The sequence below is a fragment of the Herpailurus yagouaroundi genome, unplaced genomic scaffold (genome assembly GCF_014898765.1).
Source record: "Herpailurus yagouaroundi ecotype Mexico unplaced genomic scaffold, PumYag 198, whole genome shotgun sequence".
Taxonomy (NCBI): domain Eukaryota; kingdom Metazoa; phylum Chordata; class Mammalia; order Carnivora; family Felidae; genus Herpailurus; species Herpailurus yagouaroundi.
Genome location: NW_024412429.1, coordinates 7,959,739 through 7,974,535, shown reverse-complemented (window position 1 = coordinate 7,974,535; position 14,797 = coordinate 7,959,739). Strand labels below are relative to the sequence as shown.

At 46.5% G+C, this 14,797-nt stretch overlaps 1 protein-coding gene across 1 annotated transcript in view; it reads left to right on the top strand.

Moving 5' to 3' along the window:
• Nucleotides 1-14,797, top strand: part of SLC22A3 (solute carrier family 22 member 3) — a 49,476-nt gene that overhangs the window by 32,238 nt on the left and 2,441 nt on the right. Inside the window, exons 7-9 of the mRNA XM_040448722.1 lie at nt 8,469-8,577; nt 9,336-9,448; nt 12,952-13,051. Of these exons, the coding sequence (XP_040304656.1) occupies nt 8,469-8,577; nt 9,336-9,448; nt 12,952-13,051 (322 nt within the window). The remainder of the gene's footprint in view (nt 1-8,468; nt 8,578-9,335; nt 9,449-12,951; nt 13,052-14,797) is intronic.

The following is a 14,797-nucleotide window of genomic DNA, read 5'->3' as shown; positions in this document are numbered from 1 at the left end:
TGTAATAATCGCTCCAAGGGTAGAATTTAGTGACTCATCACTTACATGCAACACCCAGTGCTCGTCACAACAAGTGCACTCCTGGGGCGCTTGGGTGGTTCAGTCAGTAGAGCGTCCGACTTCAGCTCAGGTCATGATCTCGCGGTTTGTGGGTTCGAGCCCCACGTTGAGCTCTGTGCTGACAGCTCGGAGCCTGGAGCCCGTTTTGGATTCTGTGTCTCCTTCTCTCTCTGCCCCTCCCCTGCTCACGCTCTTTCTCTCTCTCTCTCTCTCTTAAAAATAAATTTAAAAATTAAAAAAAAACTTTAAAAAGCAAATGCCCTCCCTAATACCCATCACCCATTGAATCCATCCGACCACCTGCCTACCTCCCCTCCGGCAACCCTCAGATTGTTCTCTGTAGTTAAGAGTCTGTTTGTTCTTTGCCTCTCTTTCCCCCCACGTTCATGTCTTATGTTTCTTAAATTGCACATGAGTGAAATCATGTGGTTTTTGTCTTTCTGACTGGCTTATTTCATTTAGCATAATACTCTCCAGCTCCTTCCACACGGTTGCATTTAAAATGGCAAGATTTCATTCTTTTTATGACTGGTAGTATCTCATTGCATATCTATACGATATGTTCTTTATCCATTCATCATCAGTCAATGGACATTGGGGTCGTTCCATAACTTGGCTCTTGCTGATAATGCTGCTGTAAACACCAAGGTGCATGTTGGGATATAGACACTTTAATGCTTTCACAACTCACTATAATACATGAAATAATGGAATTATTTACAGTTGACCTTTGACACAACGGTGGGGGCGCTGACTCCCTGCATGGTTGAAAATCTGAATATGATTTTTGACTCCCCCGAAACTTAACTGCTAATAGCCTTCTGTTGACCGGAAGCCTTACCAACAACAAAACAGTCAGTTAACACTTATTTTGTATGCTATATGTGTTATATTCTGTGTTCGTACAATCAAGTAAGCTAGAGAAAAGAAAATGTTAAGAAACTCATAAGGAAAAGAAAATACAGTTACAGTAGAGCACTGTGAAAAGTGTCTGCTTGTGGGTGGACCCATGCAGTTTAAACCTGTTGTTCCAGAGCCAACAATACAAGATTTAGAAAAATAAATCTCTCTGAAGGCTCTGACTGATTAAAAAAATAGACGCAAGCAGTGATATGCATGAAGTAGTCAGGAAAAGCTTCCGGAGGCAAGAACTCGGCACATACGAAGGAAAAGAAACGTACTGGACAGGGGCACCTGGCCCGCTCGGTCAGAAGAGCATGTGACTCTTGACCGCACGGTCACGAGTTCGTACACATTGGGTGTAGACATTACTAAAAAAATAAATAAGCTTAAAAAAAGAAGAGAAAGGAAATGTAGTGGACAGAAGGGAAGGGTAGTAGAGATTGTCCACAGTAGGGCAGAGCTCTCAGAAGTATGAGCCATCTTCGGGAGTCCTGGGACCACACGTTCTCTGTTATTGCTGGAACATGCACGAGAAGGGGCCGAGGATACCTGCCACCAGCAGTGACTGGCCTCCCTGGCCGTGCCAGGAACTTGGGCATGGTCCCGCGAGCTTCCTGCTCGCCGCATCAGGTTGGATCTCTCCAGTGAGGAGAGAGATGCCGAGAGCAGGAGTTAAGGTTGTGGCAGGCGGCCCGGGGGGCACAGGGTGATTTCAGGGAGAAGTCAGAGTTCGTGGGGGGGCCCGAGGCCAGTGCACGCTGAGGAGGTGGCGGGTGACCCCAAGTGCACCGTTAACACAACCCACGTTATCTCTGCCACAGGACACAGCAGACGCAGGACAGGGAAGCTTTTCAAAGCCCCACGGAATGCGTAGGAATTAGAGCAAGTTCGTTCTTTCCATGTTCCGGGGTATGTGGGGTGGGGGATACTGAGAGGGCTGATTCTCTGGGAGCCCTTTTTTTGGCCCCAGAGAGTCTGTCTTTTCTTTTGAGAATCACTTGAGGGTCAAGAAAGAAGCTCCAGTATTGTGGAAGTGAAAATAGACATTTACAGATGAGTTTGTTAATTATATGAAGGTTTATGAAGTCCCCAAACCCTATTTAAATAAAATTACAGAAATGCCCCCCTTCAGACCAGAAAATTAAGATGTAAAGTCTTCTGGGGCGCCTGGGCGGCTCAGTCGGTTAAGCGTCTGACTTTGGCTCGGGTCGTGATCTCACAGCTGGTGAGTTCAAGCTCCATGTCGGGCTGTGTGCTGACAGCTCGGAGCCTGGAGCCTGCTTCGGATTCTGTGTCTCCCTCTCTCTCTGCCCTCCCCCATTCACATTCTGTCTCTCTCTGTCTCTTAAAAATAAATAAACATTACAAAAAAATTTTTTTAAAAGATGTAAAGTCTTCTGATTGGAATGGTTGATGATAAACAGAACTGTTTATTTACACTGATCTCATTTTTGATGAGTATACCAGATTCCTAGGGCTATAGTAACAAAGCACCACATCCCGGGTGGCTTGAAACAACAGAAACGTATTCTCTCACAGTCTCGGACACTGGAAATCTGAAATCCCAGTGTGGGCAGGCCCACACTCTCTCTGAAGGCTCTGGGTGAGAATCCTTCCCTGCCTCCTCCTAATTTCTGGCAGTTGCCAGGAATCTTGGGTGTTGCTTGACATCATTCCAATGTCCACCTCCACCCTCGTATGACTTTCTCTTCTTTATGTCATCTGCAAAAATCCATATAGAAATACAGTCACATTCTAGGTTCTGGGTGGACATGAACTCTAGGGGACACTATTCAACCCACAACACTGGATTCAAGCATTCTAACAGTTGAGGAATCTGTATAACTCATATTGGTCAATACATGTCTATTTAGTATCTTTTTTTTAAATGTTTATTTCTGAGACAGAGAGAGACAGAGCATGAGTGGGGGAGGGGCAGAGAGAGAGGGAGACACAGAATCCGAAGCAGGCTTCAGGCTCCGAGCTGTCAGCACAGAGCCCGACACAGGGCTCGAACTCATAGACCGTGAGATCATGACCTGAGCCTAAGCTGGATGCTCAACCGACTGAGCCACCCAGGCGCCCCTATTTAGTATCTATTAATTGCCACCACTAAATTAGGAGTGGGAACAGAGCCTGAACAAGATAGACGTAGCTCTTATCCTTGCGAACAATGCACAATTGAACTAGAAGGGGGACGAATGGGGAACATTGGAGACCTCGCTATTGCTTCCCTTTTTGACACTGTATCATTTTGGATTTAGTTCCCTAGAGCGAAGTCATTCTGTCCTCATCGCACATGGAATAGGAATTATTTATTGCATATGAAATTAGGAAGGTGTGGAGAAAGGTTAATGACTTACAGGTGGCCCATCATTTCATGATACAATCTTTCCCTGGAAAATTCTCTCTGGCCCCGGACTGATTGGGCTCATTTTGATGGGTGCTGCATCCCGCACGATCCCAGAAAGCATTCTAAGCCATATGTCCACACCAACGTTGGAGGAACTAAATGTGTGGGAACGGAGCTATTTTGTAGAGAACACTCATAAATTGAAAACCATAAGGCAAAGAATAGACTTTTCTGTCTGGTCTGATCCGTCTTATTTTGAAGACATAATTTCCCGATTTCAGCCTTAGAATTGTTCTCAGCAGGACTGAAAAATAATTGCTTTTATTCTGGACACATCTGATGTGTACATTCACAGATTCAGCTGCTTTTATAAAAGCCTACGTCGGCCATGATTGACAAGACGAGGTTCAAGCCCTAATGCTCCTTGTGAGCACCAAATTTTAACAGAGGTTCCTCGCTGGAGTTGGCAGCCCTAACTTCTACTTAAGGGAGGTTTTGGACCTGGTTACTTGGGCTGCTGGATTAACATTAGAAAGACTCTTCCTCTCAGTCGTTCTTGACGTCATGAACAGGAGGAGGGCCCCTGCACTGAATGCTGATTAGCCTTTTAGAGGAATCAGCTCTAAAATTATCTCTTAGAGAACAATTTAACTGGCTTTGCCTCCACTGAGCACAACTTTTCATGGTCTAAAGAATGACATTCTGGAAAAAGAAAGTCTTTCTGGCTGTCTCTTCACTTAAGGCACTCTGCTTTTGACCCAAATTTCTGAACTCTAATTGAAGTCTGAGAACTAGGTTTTCTTTATCCGTAGCTGTCTGCATCTTTCATTTGGGTTTGTTTAGGATGGGTACAAACCTAGCCCTTTTGGTAAGTAGTCTTTTTGAAAGGAGAATTCTGCCTTTTATGTCTCTTGAAGTGAGGAGTAAGCCAATACATCTTAATTTACATATCTCTATTACAAATTTTCACTACCGTTTTATTTCAGAACTCCAAGCAGATGGTACAGTCAGAGGAGATGTAAAATAGCGTTCATTTAAAATCCTGCATATCCTTTCTTCAAAAATTGAGGCATTATTCTCAGTAATCTCCAGTCCCTTGACCAAATAAACGTCTATTCAGAGGGACCATCTTTCTCTGTGCTCTCAGGACTCCACGGAGCCTAGTTCCAGCGTCACTCCTCATTTTTAAGTTGTCTTGTGTGTTTTCTTGTCACTGTTCCTGAAAGGTGCCTGTTGCCTCTCTGAGACGAACTTTGAGCATTCCTGCGATGGATGATCAGAAGTCTCTGTTTGCATACGTAATATCCACACATCATTTACACTTCCTGACAAATCGCTTTCACTTCACTTTTAAGTTCACGAACAGTGCAGTGCCCTTGGGACTTCTGTTTTATTACACGTTTCACCGAAATCTCTAGCTCAGGGTGGTTAGATAGTGGCCTCTGCTGCTCGGAACGAACTGAGAGTCTTTCGGGGTAAAGTCAGCATGTAGGAGAAACCATGTCTCCCCAAGGGTGGCCGCTTGACAGCATTTTCTCAACATACCGCTGAATTGACTTGTTATCTGTCTGTATTCACTGAGCTAACCACGTGTTGCGTGTGTGTGCGTGTGTGTGTGTTCGGTTTCTTGGGTTTCGTGTGGTTCTTTCTGGCAAACGGTGATAGCCTCACTCGTAAACTTAAATTGTCATGAAAGTTATCAGCGGGACTCACTTGTAGAGTAGTCTTGATTCAGTAGGAAAAAAACCCCTCTAACTTAAGAATTTAACCTGGATAATCAAGTCATTTCCACGGTAGCCGGCAACATTCTTTGCAGCCCGAGAACAGTGAGAGGTTGCCCGGTTGGGCTGGGACCCAGGGAATCTGGGCAAGGGCTCCCACTTTCCGTTCCCTGGCCCCTGGCGCTGTACCACCTGCTCATTGAAGGCTGGGGTGGAATGCATTTCCTAGTCCCCCTCTCTGGCCTTCAGGAAGAGGCAAGGCCTAAATAAAACACACGTTTACCACTGCTCTGGGCCAGGGCACATGGCAGCCCAGCACATCAGCACAATCCTAATACTCCTCACCCCCTGATGTAACTGTTAGCGTGAGAGCTACAGGTGTCCTCATCTGGGAAAAACGTCAAGTACACCAGGACGTCCTCGGCCAGTTTGCGGTCAAAATGTAGTAACCCGGAGCCTCCCAGCAGTGATCTGGATTCTTAAACCGTCTTTCTCTGTGCTTGACGTCCTAGGCAATGGTTTTATTTCATCGGTTTTAGCTTTGTTGTTGTTGCTGTTGTTGACTATTCGGTAGAGAAGACCGGTAAATCTACCAAGCTCGATTCTTTTCTTTCATCCTCCGCCTCCACACCTGCTTTTCTACTAAAAAAATCATGTGCTCGGGAATGAGCATTAATCCTTCTAGGAGACAAGAGGACCACTTAGTACTGAGCATGAATACATATGAATATAAAAGGGAAGAGTTTCATTTTCAAAGATGGAAGTCAGGATGTCCTTAGCTTTGCTTGGGAGAACAGATATGTGCTTGTCCATCAGTCACATATCTCAGACCCATGTCCACTAAGGACGGATGGCATAAGTCGCACAACTCTTTGTGTGTGTGTGTGTGTGTGTGTGTGTGTGAATCTTGCTAATCATTCTTTTTTTAACATTTTTAAAACTTATATCCAAGTTAGTTAGCATATAGTGCAACAATGATTTCAGGAGTAGATTCCTTAGTGCCCCTTATCCATTTAGCCTATCCCCCCTCCCACACCCCCTCCAGTAACCCTCTATTTGTCCTCCATATTTAAGAGTCTCTTATGTTTTGTCCCCCTCCCTGTTTTTATATTATTTTTGCTTCCCTTCCCTTGTGTTCATCTGTTTTGTCCCTTAAAGTCCTCATGTGAGTGAGGGCATACAATATTTGTCTTTCTCTGACTTACTAATTTCACTTATAATATCCTCTAGTTCCATCCACGTAGCTGCAAATGGCAAGATTTCATTCTTTTTGATTGCCGAGTAATACTCCATTGTGTGTGTGTGTGTGTGTGTGTGTGTGTGTGTGTATATGTATATATATATATATATATATATATATATATACCACATCTTCTTTATCCATTCATCCATCGATGGACATTTGGGCTCTTTCCATACTTGGGCTATTGTTGATAGTGCTGCTATAAACATGGGGGTGCATGTGCCCCTTCAAAACAGCATACCTGTATCCTTTGGATAAATACCTAGTAGTGCAATTGTTGGGTCATAGGGTAGTTCTATTTTTAATTTTTTGAGGCACCTCCATACTGTTTTCCAAAGTGGCTGCACCAGTTTGCATTCCCACCGGCAGTGCAAAAGAGATCTTCTCTCTCCGCATCCTCGCCAACATCTGTTGTTGCCTGAGTTGTTAATGTGAGCCATTCTGACAGGTGTGAGGTGGCATCTCATTGTGGTTTTGATTGGTATTTCCCTGATGATGAGTGAGGCTGAGCATTTTTTCATGTGTCGGTTGGCCATCTGGATGTCTTCTTTGGAGAAGTGTCTATTCATGTCTTTTGCCCATTTCTTCACTGGATTCTTTGTTTTTTGGGGTGTTGAATTTGATAAGTTCTTTATGGATTTTAGGTACTACCCCTTTATCTGATATGTCATTTGCAAATATCTTCTCCCATTCCGTCAGTTGCCTTTTAGTTTTACTGATTGTTTCCTTCTCTGTGCAGAAGCTTTTTATTTTTTGAGTTCCCAATAGTTCATTTTTGCTTTTGTTTCCCTTGCCTCTGGAGATGCGTTGAGTAAGAAGTTGCTGCGGCCAAGGTCAAAGAGGTTTTTTCTGCTTTCTCCTCGAGGATTTTGATGGCTTCCTGTCTTACGTTTAGGTCTTTCATCCATTTTGAGTTTATTTTTGTATCTGGTGTAAGAAAGTGGCTCAGGTTCATTTTTCTGCATGTCGTTGTCCAGTTTTCGCAGCACCATTTGCTGAAGAGACTGTCTTTGTTCCATTGGATATTCTTTCTTGCTTTGTCAAGGATTAGTTGGCCATACATTTGTGGGTCCATTTCTGGGTTCTCTATTCTGTTCCATTGATCTGAGTGTCTGTTTTTGTGCAACTCTTAAGAAATTTAGAGCACTGACTTTTTTAGGGCAAAGATGGTTTACTGCCTCTTCTGTTAAAACTCAAAAGAAATAAAACATTTAATGAAGAACTTTGAGCTTTTTCCCCTAGTTACTTTGGAGGATAGGAGAATTTCCTCATACAACCAGTGCAGCCCCTAGAATAGTTCATGAATGAACCAACTGATTTTTAAGAATCTGGCCTCTTCTAGATGATTTCTTGGGGAAGTAGCAAGATTGGGGATGGGGAAGACAATAAGAAATATACACCCTACCAATAACACAAGGCATAGATCTTCCCTTCTGAAGGTTCCAGTCTCCAAGCCTTTGCTGCCCTCTAGAAAGCAACATTGGCTTCACATCCAGATTCTTTCTGGCCTGCTTGGAGCAGGTGTTCTGTGTGTTATCACTAAGGGGTGGGAACAGAGAGAGGGCAAATGAGCAATAGGCTGTGATAACGGTTCTCAAGGGCCCAAGTGAAGACCACCTTCCAGAAGGCCAGGGCACGCAGGCCCTCTAGGATGGCAGTGCCGGGAACACTGTTTTCAATACAGTGGCTGCTGAACAAATGGTTCTTGAATTGTATTTCCATCATCTAACCCTGCTCAGAAAGGCAACTAGCACACTAAATATAAGCTATCATCCTGGTGGTTGTTGCTGCTAAAATTTGGTTACAATATGGGGCACCTGGGTGGCTTAGTCGGTTAGGCGTCCAACTTCCACTCAGGTCATGGTCTCACAGCTCGGGAGTTCGAGCCCCACATCGGGCTCTGGGCTGACAGCTCAGAGCCTGGAGCCAGTTTTGGATTCTGTGTCTCCCTCTTTCTCTGCCCCGTCCCCTGCTCATGCTCTCTCTCTCTCTCTCTCTCTCTCTCTCAAAAATAAATAAACACTTAAAAATAAATTTGGCTACAATATTAGAAGATATCTGTCATTTGTGCTTAACATTAACAAAGACTTAGGGCTGGGGGAACACTAAACAAATGCCTTTTGTTGTTTTGTGATATTTCATTGAAAGCAAACCCCTAACTCTGCCCTTCCACATTTTCTATTTGCAGGGATACCGTGGTTGAGAACCACAGTGGCTACCCTGGGAAGACTAGGGATTACCATGGCCTTTGAAATTGTTTATTTGGTAAATTCAGAATTGTACCCAACAACATTACGGTAATTCCAACCTACATGTCCTGGTTTCTCCTACGTGATTCTGCAGCCAAATGTTTTCACCTACAACCCATGAAACAGTTTTCGTAACTTGATGATATATTAGCCCGGGCTGGAGGCAGCCAGTAAAGAAGATCCACTTTGAGCTGTAGCTGCTTTCTGCATTGCTACCTTCCGCATCTCTTGACAGAAACGTTTCTCATATCAGTGTCTGTATCCACAGCGGTGGTTTTGTGGGATCGGAAAGTCTGGGTAGCATACTTGCTTAGATGTGGGTCAAAACTGCGCTCGTCGGCATCACCCCGTTTAAAGGCTACGGCCTCTGTTCTGACCACATTCCACGTCTGGCAGCTGTGAGTGGTTGGGGAAGGACAGAGTGAAACAGCGTGCGCGGGCTGCACGTTGGCCTCCTTTCCCGGGGGAGTATTCACGGGCCTTCCTTACTGCCAAGTGAGGGTGCCGAGGGGATCCCTGAGCTTTGCGGCGTGGGCTGGGCGGTGAGCCTCCGGTGAGAGAGTGATTTCCACCGGCGCCGTAGACCGCCTCGCTCTCCGGGGACTCGGCGTTTGCCCGATGTGAAACGGGGCAGAGTGGAAACGGCGTCCTTCGAAATAGGAGAGTAGGTCGTAGTCCTCAAGGTCGAAAGCTACAGAAACGGAAAATGTTACTAAGATGGCTTTGTTGCCTGTGTATCTGAACGCTTCCCTTATCCTGACTGCATTTAAATACTTCTGTCTCTAAAACAATGTTTTACTCTACAGAAACTTCGGAGTTTCTCTCTGCTCGGGTTTATGTGATTTTGGGGGAATCATAGCCCCATTTCTGCTCTTCCGGCTGGCGGCCATTTGGTTAGAACTACCTCTTATCATCTTTGGTAAGAACTCCTTTCATACGTGATTCCCAAATGCTTTCATCTATATTCTTTGCATTTCATCTATAGTGATTACTAGGTTTGCTATTAATGAGATCATTCAATTTTTTTATGACGATGGCTTGAGTTTTGAGTGGCCAAACCGATTATAGTCCTGTGGGAAACCTAAATGATTTTAATTTATTTTATATAAAAGTGTCGTGATGAGCCATTAGCTTTCTTTGCTTAAGTTCTGCGTTGCATTCCAGTGCTACGAAACTCTTGAAATTGGGGGACCACACGACTAATTTCCAGGGGACCAATTTGGACCTTCCGGCTGTTTCGGAATAAGCCTACAAACTAATTAGATTTTTAAATGTTCGATACCTATTAGATATCGTATCTTCGTTTGCTCTGACGTGAAGCAGGCCGTGCGTGGAACCCCTTGCCCACGTACTATAAGCTCTGCAATGGCTCTCAAGTTCATGCCCTCCTTCCAACTCCAGTTTCCGCAGGCCTCCTGAGGGGTCAGAAGCAAGGCCTAGGGGCTGGGGGCGTAGGGTAATTCAGTCCAGTGCTTCTCAAGTGTTGTGCTCCCCTTTCTGCCTGTGTCTCGTCCCTGCTCTACTCTCTTCAGCAAGAAAGCACACAGGCTGGCCCCTTTCCCACCTACCTTCCCTCCACCTCCATGTCCTCACTCCTGGTAGAGACTGTGTTCTACTTTGTGCCCAGCAGTTTAACTTGCAATGAAAATATTGAGTCCGTGGGGACGTACATCCCGAATAATGCAAAATCCCTAACAGTGCTCGCTAGCTAGGGGCAGGAAAGCTCCTAACCACGTGACAGCACCCAATTCAAGAAAAGATTATCGCAAATTATTTCATGGGGTCTGATGAACAAGCCCCGTGTTGACTCTGTGGCCAGCATGAAAAAGCAGAGAGTGCCTCTGTTCAACCAAGACCAAGTGGTCTGGGCTGGGGGTGGGGCGGCAGTCGTTCAAGGTCTGGGCCTGGCTTGCAGCCAAGTGCCGGGAAAGCCGGCCCTGATGCCCCCTTCCTGCCGAGTCTGGCTGGGGAGAAAGCCACACTTCCTTCCAAACCATCAGTCACAGGACAGCGTGCTAAACGCTGAAAGCAGAGGGCGCGGGCAGGCGAGCGCAAGGTAGGGACACCTGACCCGCTGGAGTGGAGGAGGGAGGAGTGCATAGTTGAGATCGGAGAGGAGTAGAAATTACCTACGTGGGAAGCGTGGGCCTGGGCTCCAGGCAGTGGAAGGCCTAGCGGCCAAGGGTGAAGCTGTTGTCTGGGAAGCGGGGAAGTCAAAAGCAGATGCCAGATGTGGGGGGTTGGGGGCGCGGGGAAGGGAGGGGACGCTGGGTGGCAGGCTGGACCAGATCACAGTCATGAAGGGTAGTCCTGGTCCCACAAAGGTTTGCTCTTTATCCAAACAGCAGTGGAAGCTAGGAGATCTAAGCTGGGATTGACAGTGTTAGGTTTACGTATTAGAAGCAGGACTCTGATGTGCAAATGGGCTGGAGGGAGGCCGTGCTGGTGGGGAGCCAGTTCCTCAGGGAAGGGATCATGCCTGGCGGCTGGGGGTTAAGGCCATGACACCAGGAGCACTGGGCGCAGAGAGATTCGAGAAATACGTCAGTAGTAAAACTGGCAAGGGGGCACCTGGGTGGCTCAGTCGGTTAAGTGTCCGACTCTTGGTTTGGGCTCAGGTCGTGATCTCATGGTTTGTGAGTTCAAACCATGTTTGTGAGTTCAAACCCACATCGAGCTCTGTGCTGACAGTGCAGAGCCTGCTTGGGATTCTCTCTCCCTCTCTCTCTTCCCCTCCCCTACTCGTGCTCTCTCCCTCTCTCTTTCTCTCTCACGATAAATAAACTTAAAAAGAAAGTAAAACTGGCAAGAGGGGTGACTGAGTGGGCTCCCCGGAGGGGCTCCCCAGAGGCAAAGGGAGGGGGGAAGGCCGAGCTCCTGGCTGGGAAAAGCGGAGACAGCCAGGCCCTCGTTGAGTGAACGCCAGAGGAGCTGGCCCACGGGACACCAAGGAACCTGTCTGGGTGTGGGTCGCAGCAAATGCCTGCAAGAAAGCCAGTAGCCTTTGGGGCCGGTGCTCGGGAGAGAAGCGTGGCCCGGTGACAGAGATCGGGAGGCCATCTGAGTGTAGATAACCACTGACATGGGAGGGTCTGAGACCCCCACCCCAGGAATGGGACCAGGTGAGAGGAAAGGAGAGGGCCCGGGCAAGACAGAGCCCTGATGAGCGACAAAGCGTCCTGGGTGGCAAAGGGCCTGGAGGCCTCAAGGAGAGGAAGAGGGATGAAGAGGCCAGAGAGAAGCGGGGCCAGGGGAGGGCAGCGGCTTCACCAGCGGCCGGTGCTGCCGTGGGGCCCGACCAGTGGGCAAGGTGGGTCCGGAGCACGCAGGGCGCACCCCACAGAGAGTGGGGTGGGGGGGGGGTGGCACAGGACACCAGCCAGCACCCACCTGCCAAGGCCAGCTGTGAAGTTTTCAGGGATTTTTGAGCCCAGGGGTTAGCATCGCCATTGTTCAAACTTCCCTGTATCAAATCTATTAAAAACAGAGGAGATAATTACTCAAACCCCATCACTTCCTAGTTCACGTACATTTCCCTACTCTCTGTGTTCTTCGGGCCACTTTGGTCTGTCGTGTCCTTATGGGGGAGACGCGACATCACACGTTGTCACCGCCCCTCCCTTCCCACCGCCTGGATCCATGATATCGTGGCAGGACCTAGAGATGCCCGTGGTGGGGGTACTCACACCACGGAAATCCGCAGACGCTGCAAGTCGGCACTGTATTTTCGGGAGGGCCGGTTGCTAAACATTCACCGGCATATCCGTAGGACGTGAAGAGATGTGGAAAATAGGGGAGGATGGTGTTTCCAGAATTTCAGCTCTAAAGAACAGGAAGGGTGGGGACAGCAACTGGAGGATAACGCGAGGTTGGGAGAAGGGTCCCGAAAGAGGAGAGACTGGCATAGGGTCCGTGCCTCCACCAGCCCGTTGCAGACACTGGAGCCAGAGGGTTCGGCACACAGTGAGACGCCCAGAAAGACTCCAAGAGATGGCCATTGGGCTAAAGTGGGGACGAGTCCGACCGTGTAATGTGACCCAGTAAGGAAGGGGAGGGAGAGGAACCAGTAAAGCGCTTGGTGGGTAAAAGGAAGCTGAGAGGAGTCCTGTGAGAAGCAGGAGGTGAGGTCTTCTCTCTCACTTAGGCGCCCGATAAGTAATAGTGAAGTGAGCGAATGAACAGGTGTTGGCAAGAGTCCCGGGACGGTGGGACCACACAGGGTCCAAGGAAGGAAGAGAACGTTTCGAAGGGTGGCAAAAGAGAACTGGAGAGCCGGGTGGGTAACCAGAGGGCTGCTGCCAGTAAGGGCTGGTTAAGGTTAGTTGGTTAACTGGTTAAGGTTAAGCTCCAGGGTGAGCAGGGAGGGAGGCCACGGGCCAGCTGTGCGTTCCTCGTGTGCTGTCGCCTTTCCTTATTCCGTAGGTATCCTGGCATCTGTCTGCGGCGGGCTCGTGATGCTGTTGCCTGAAACCAAGGGTATCGCCTTGCCAGAAACAGTGGACGATGTAGAAAAACTTGGCAGGTATCGTATGAAATTCAGTGCACCTTAAATAAAAGCAGCGTTTCAAACTACTAAGGGAAAAAAGGGTGTGGAGAAAATTGAACTCTCATGGGGGGAAATAATATCAATCCGTCATCTCACGTCCTAAGCAGAAGATTCAAAGTTGATTTGGAAGATTAATATAAAAAAAAAGAAAACTCTGTAAGAATGTATATTATTTTTTAAGATGTGGTTATGAAGAGGGAAACATTGCTAAGGTGTTAAAACTCAGAAAAAAAATCTGAAGGAAGAGAATGGGTCATTTGGCAAAGCAGAAATAAATGTGCATCAGTGGGAAGCTGATTGTGAGAATGGTAATATATTCATGGTATGGCTTACTATATAGAGATGAAAAGAATTGAGATATATCTGTATGGAATGACACAGTAAGATCTTCAAGATTGATTACAAAGTGAAAAGTTGCTGAACAATGTGTTTCAGTATTTATTAAAAAATAAAGCCAATAGCGAATCCTCTCTGGAGCTAGACGAGAAGACAGAAGATGGAAAGAGAGAGAAAAGAGATAATGGATGGGTGGATGGAAGATGGGTGGATGGATGGATGGGTGGGTGGATGGATAAAAATAGATCGATAGATGATGGAGAAGGAGAAAGAGAGATTAAGTTTTGGAGAAGGGCGTCTAACTGGTGTGTAGGGCAAGTATCTAACTGATACACAAACATGAAGAGTTATATCCAGAAAAATTCACACTACACAAATTCTTTCTAATTTCCTCTGCTGGAAGTGTTTCATAATAAAAAGAGGAAGAGAGGATATGAAATATGAGAGTGTAGCAAAAAATCTAATATAGTAATGTAGACCCTCTTGGGATAGCAATGGATTGGGAAGAAGACTTCACTTTTACACTCTGTAGACTTTTTTTTTTTTTTTACATATTTTATTTATTTTTGAGAGATAAATAGAGACAGAGCACAAGTCGGGGAGGGGCAGAGAGAGAGGGAGACACAGAATCCAAAACAGGCTCCAGGCTCCGAGCTGTCAGCACAGAGCCCGACGCAGGGCTCGAACTCACAAACTGTGAGATCATGACCTGAGCCAAAGTCAGACGCCTAACCAACTGAGCCACCCAGGAGCCCCATACACTCTGTAGACTTTTGTATTATTTGATTAATTTTCTCATTACAACACATGGCCTTGTATTATTTGCATAGTTAAAAAACAATTTAACTGCTGATTTTTATTTTTTTTTTTAATTTTTTTTTCAACGTTTTTTATTTATTTTTGGGACAGAGAGAGACAGAGCATGAACAGGGGAGGGGCAGAGAGAGAGGGAGACACAGAATCGGAAACAGGCTCCAGGCTCTGAGCCGTCAGCCCAGAGCCCGACGCGGGGCTCGAACTCACGGACCGCGAGATCGTGACCTGAGCTGAAGTCGGACGCTTAACCGACTGCGCCACCCAGGCGCCCCAACTGCCGATTTTTAAAAGAAAACCAGTCTTCTAACTAACGGCCTGGAAATTAAGTATGTGGCTCTCTCAACTTGAAAAAAAAATTTGCATCAAAAAGCTTTATAAGAAGACCGAAGTGTTAATAACCTCATGGCAGTTCTTTTCCTCACTTGTAGATTAGGAAGAGATTAGAAGGCGGCATTTTTTAAGTACCCGTGTGATGGATGGTTTCACACATGCCATTTCATTTAATACTCAAAATGATTTTATGCAATTGCAGTTCTTGTCCTCATTTCAGTACTAGGAAATCTATGCTTA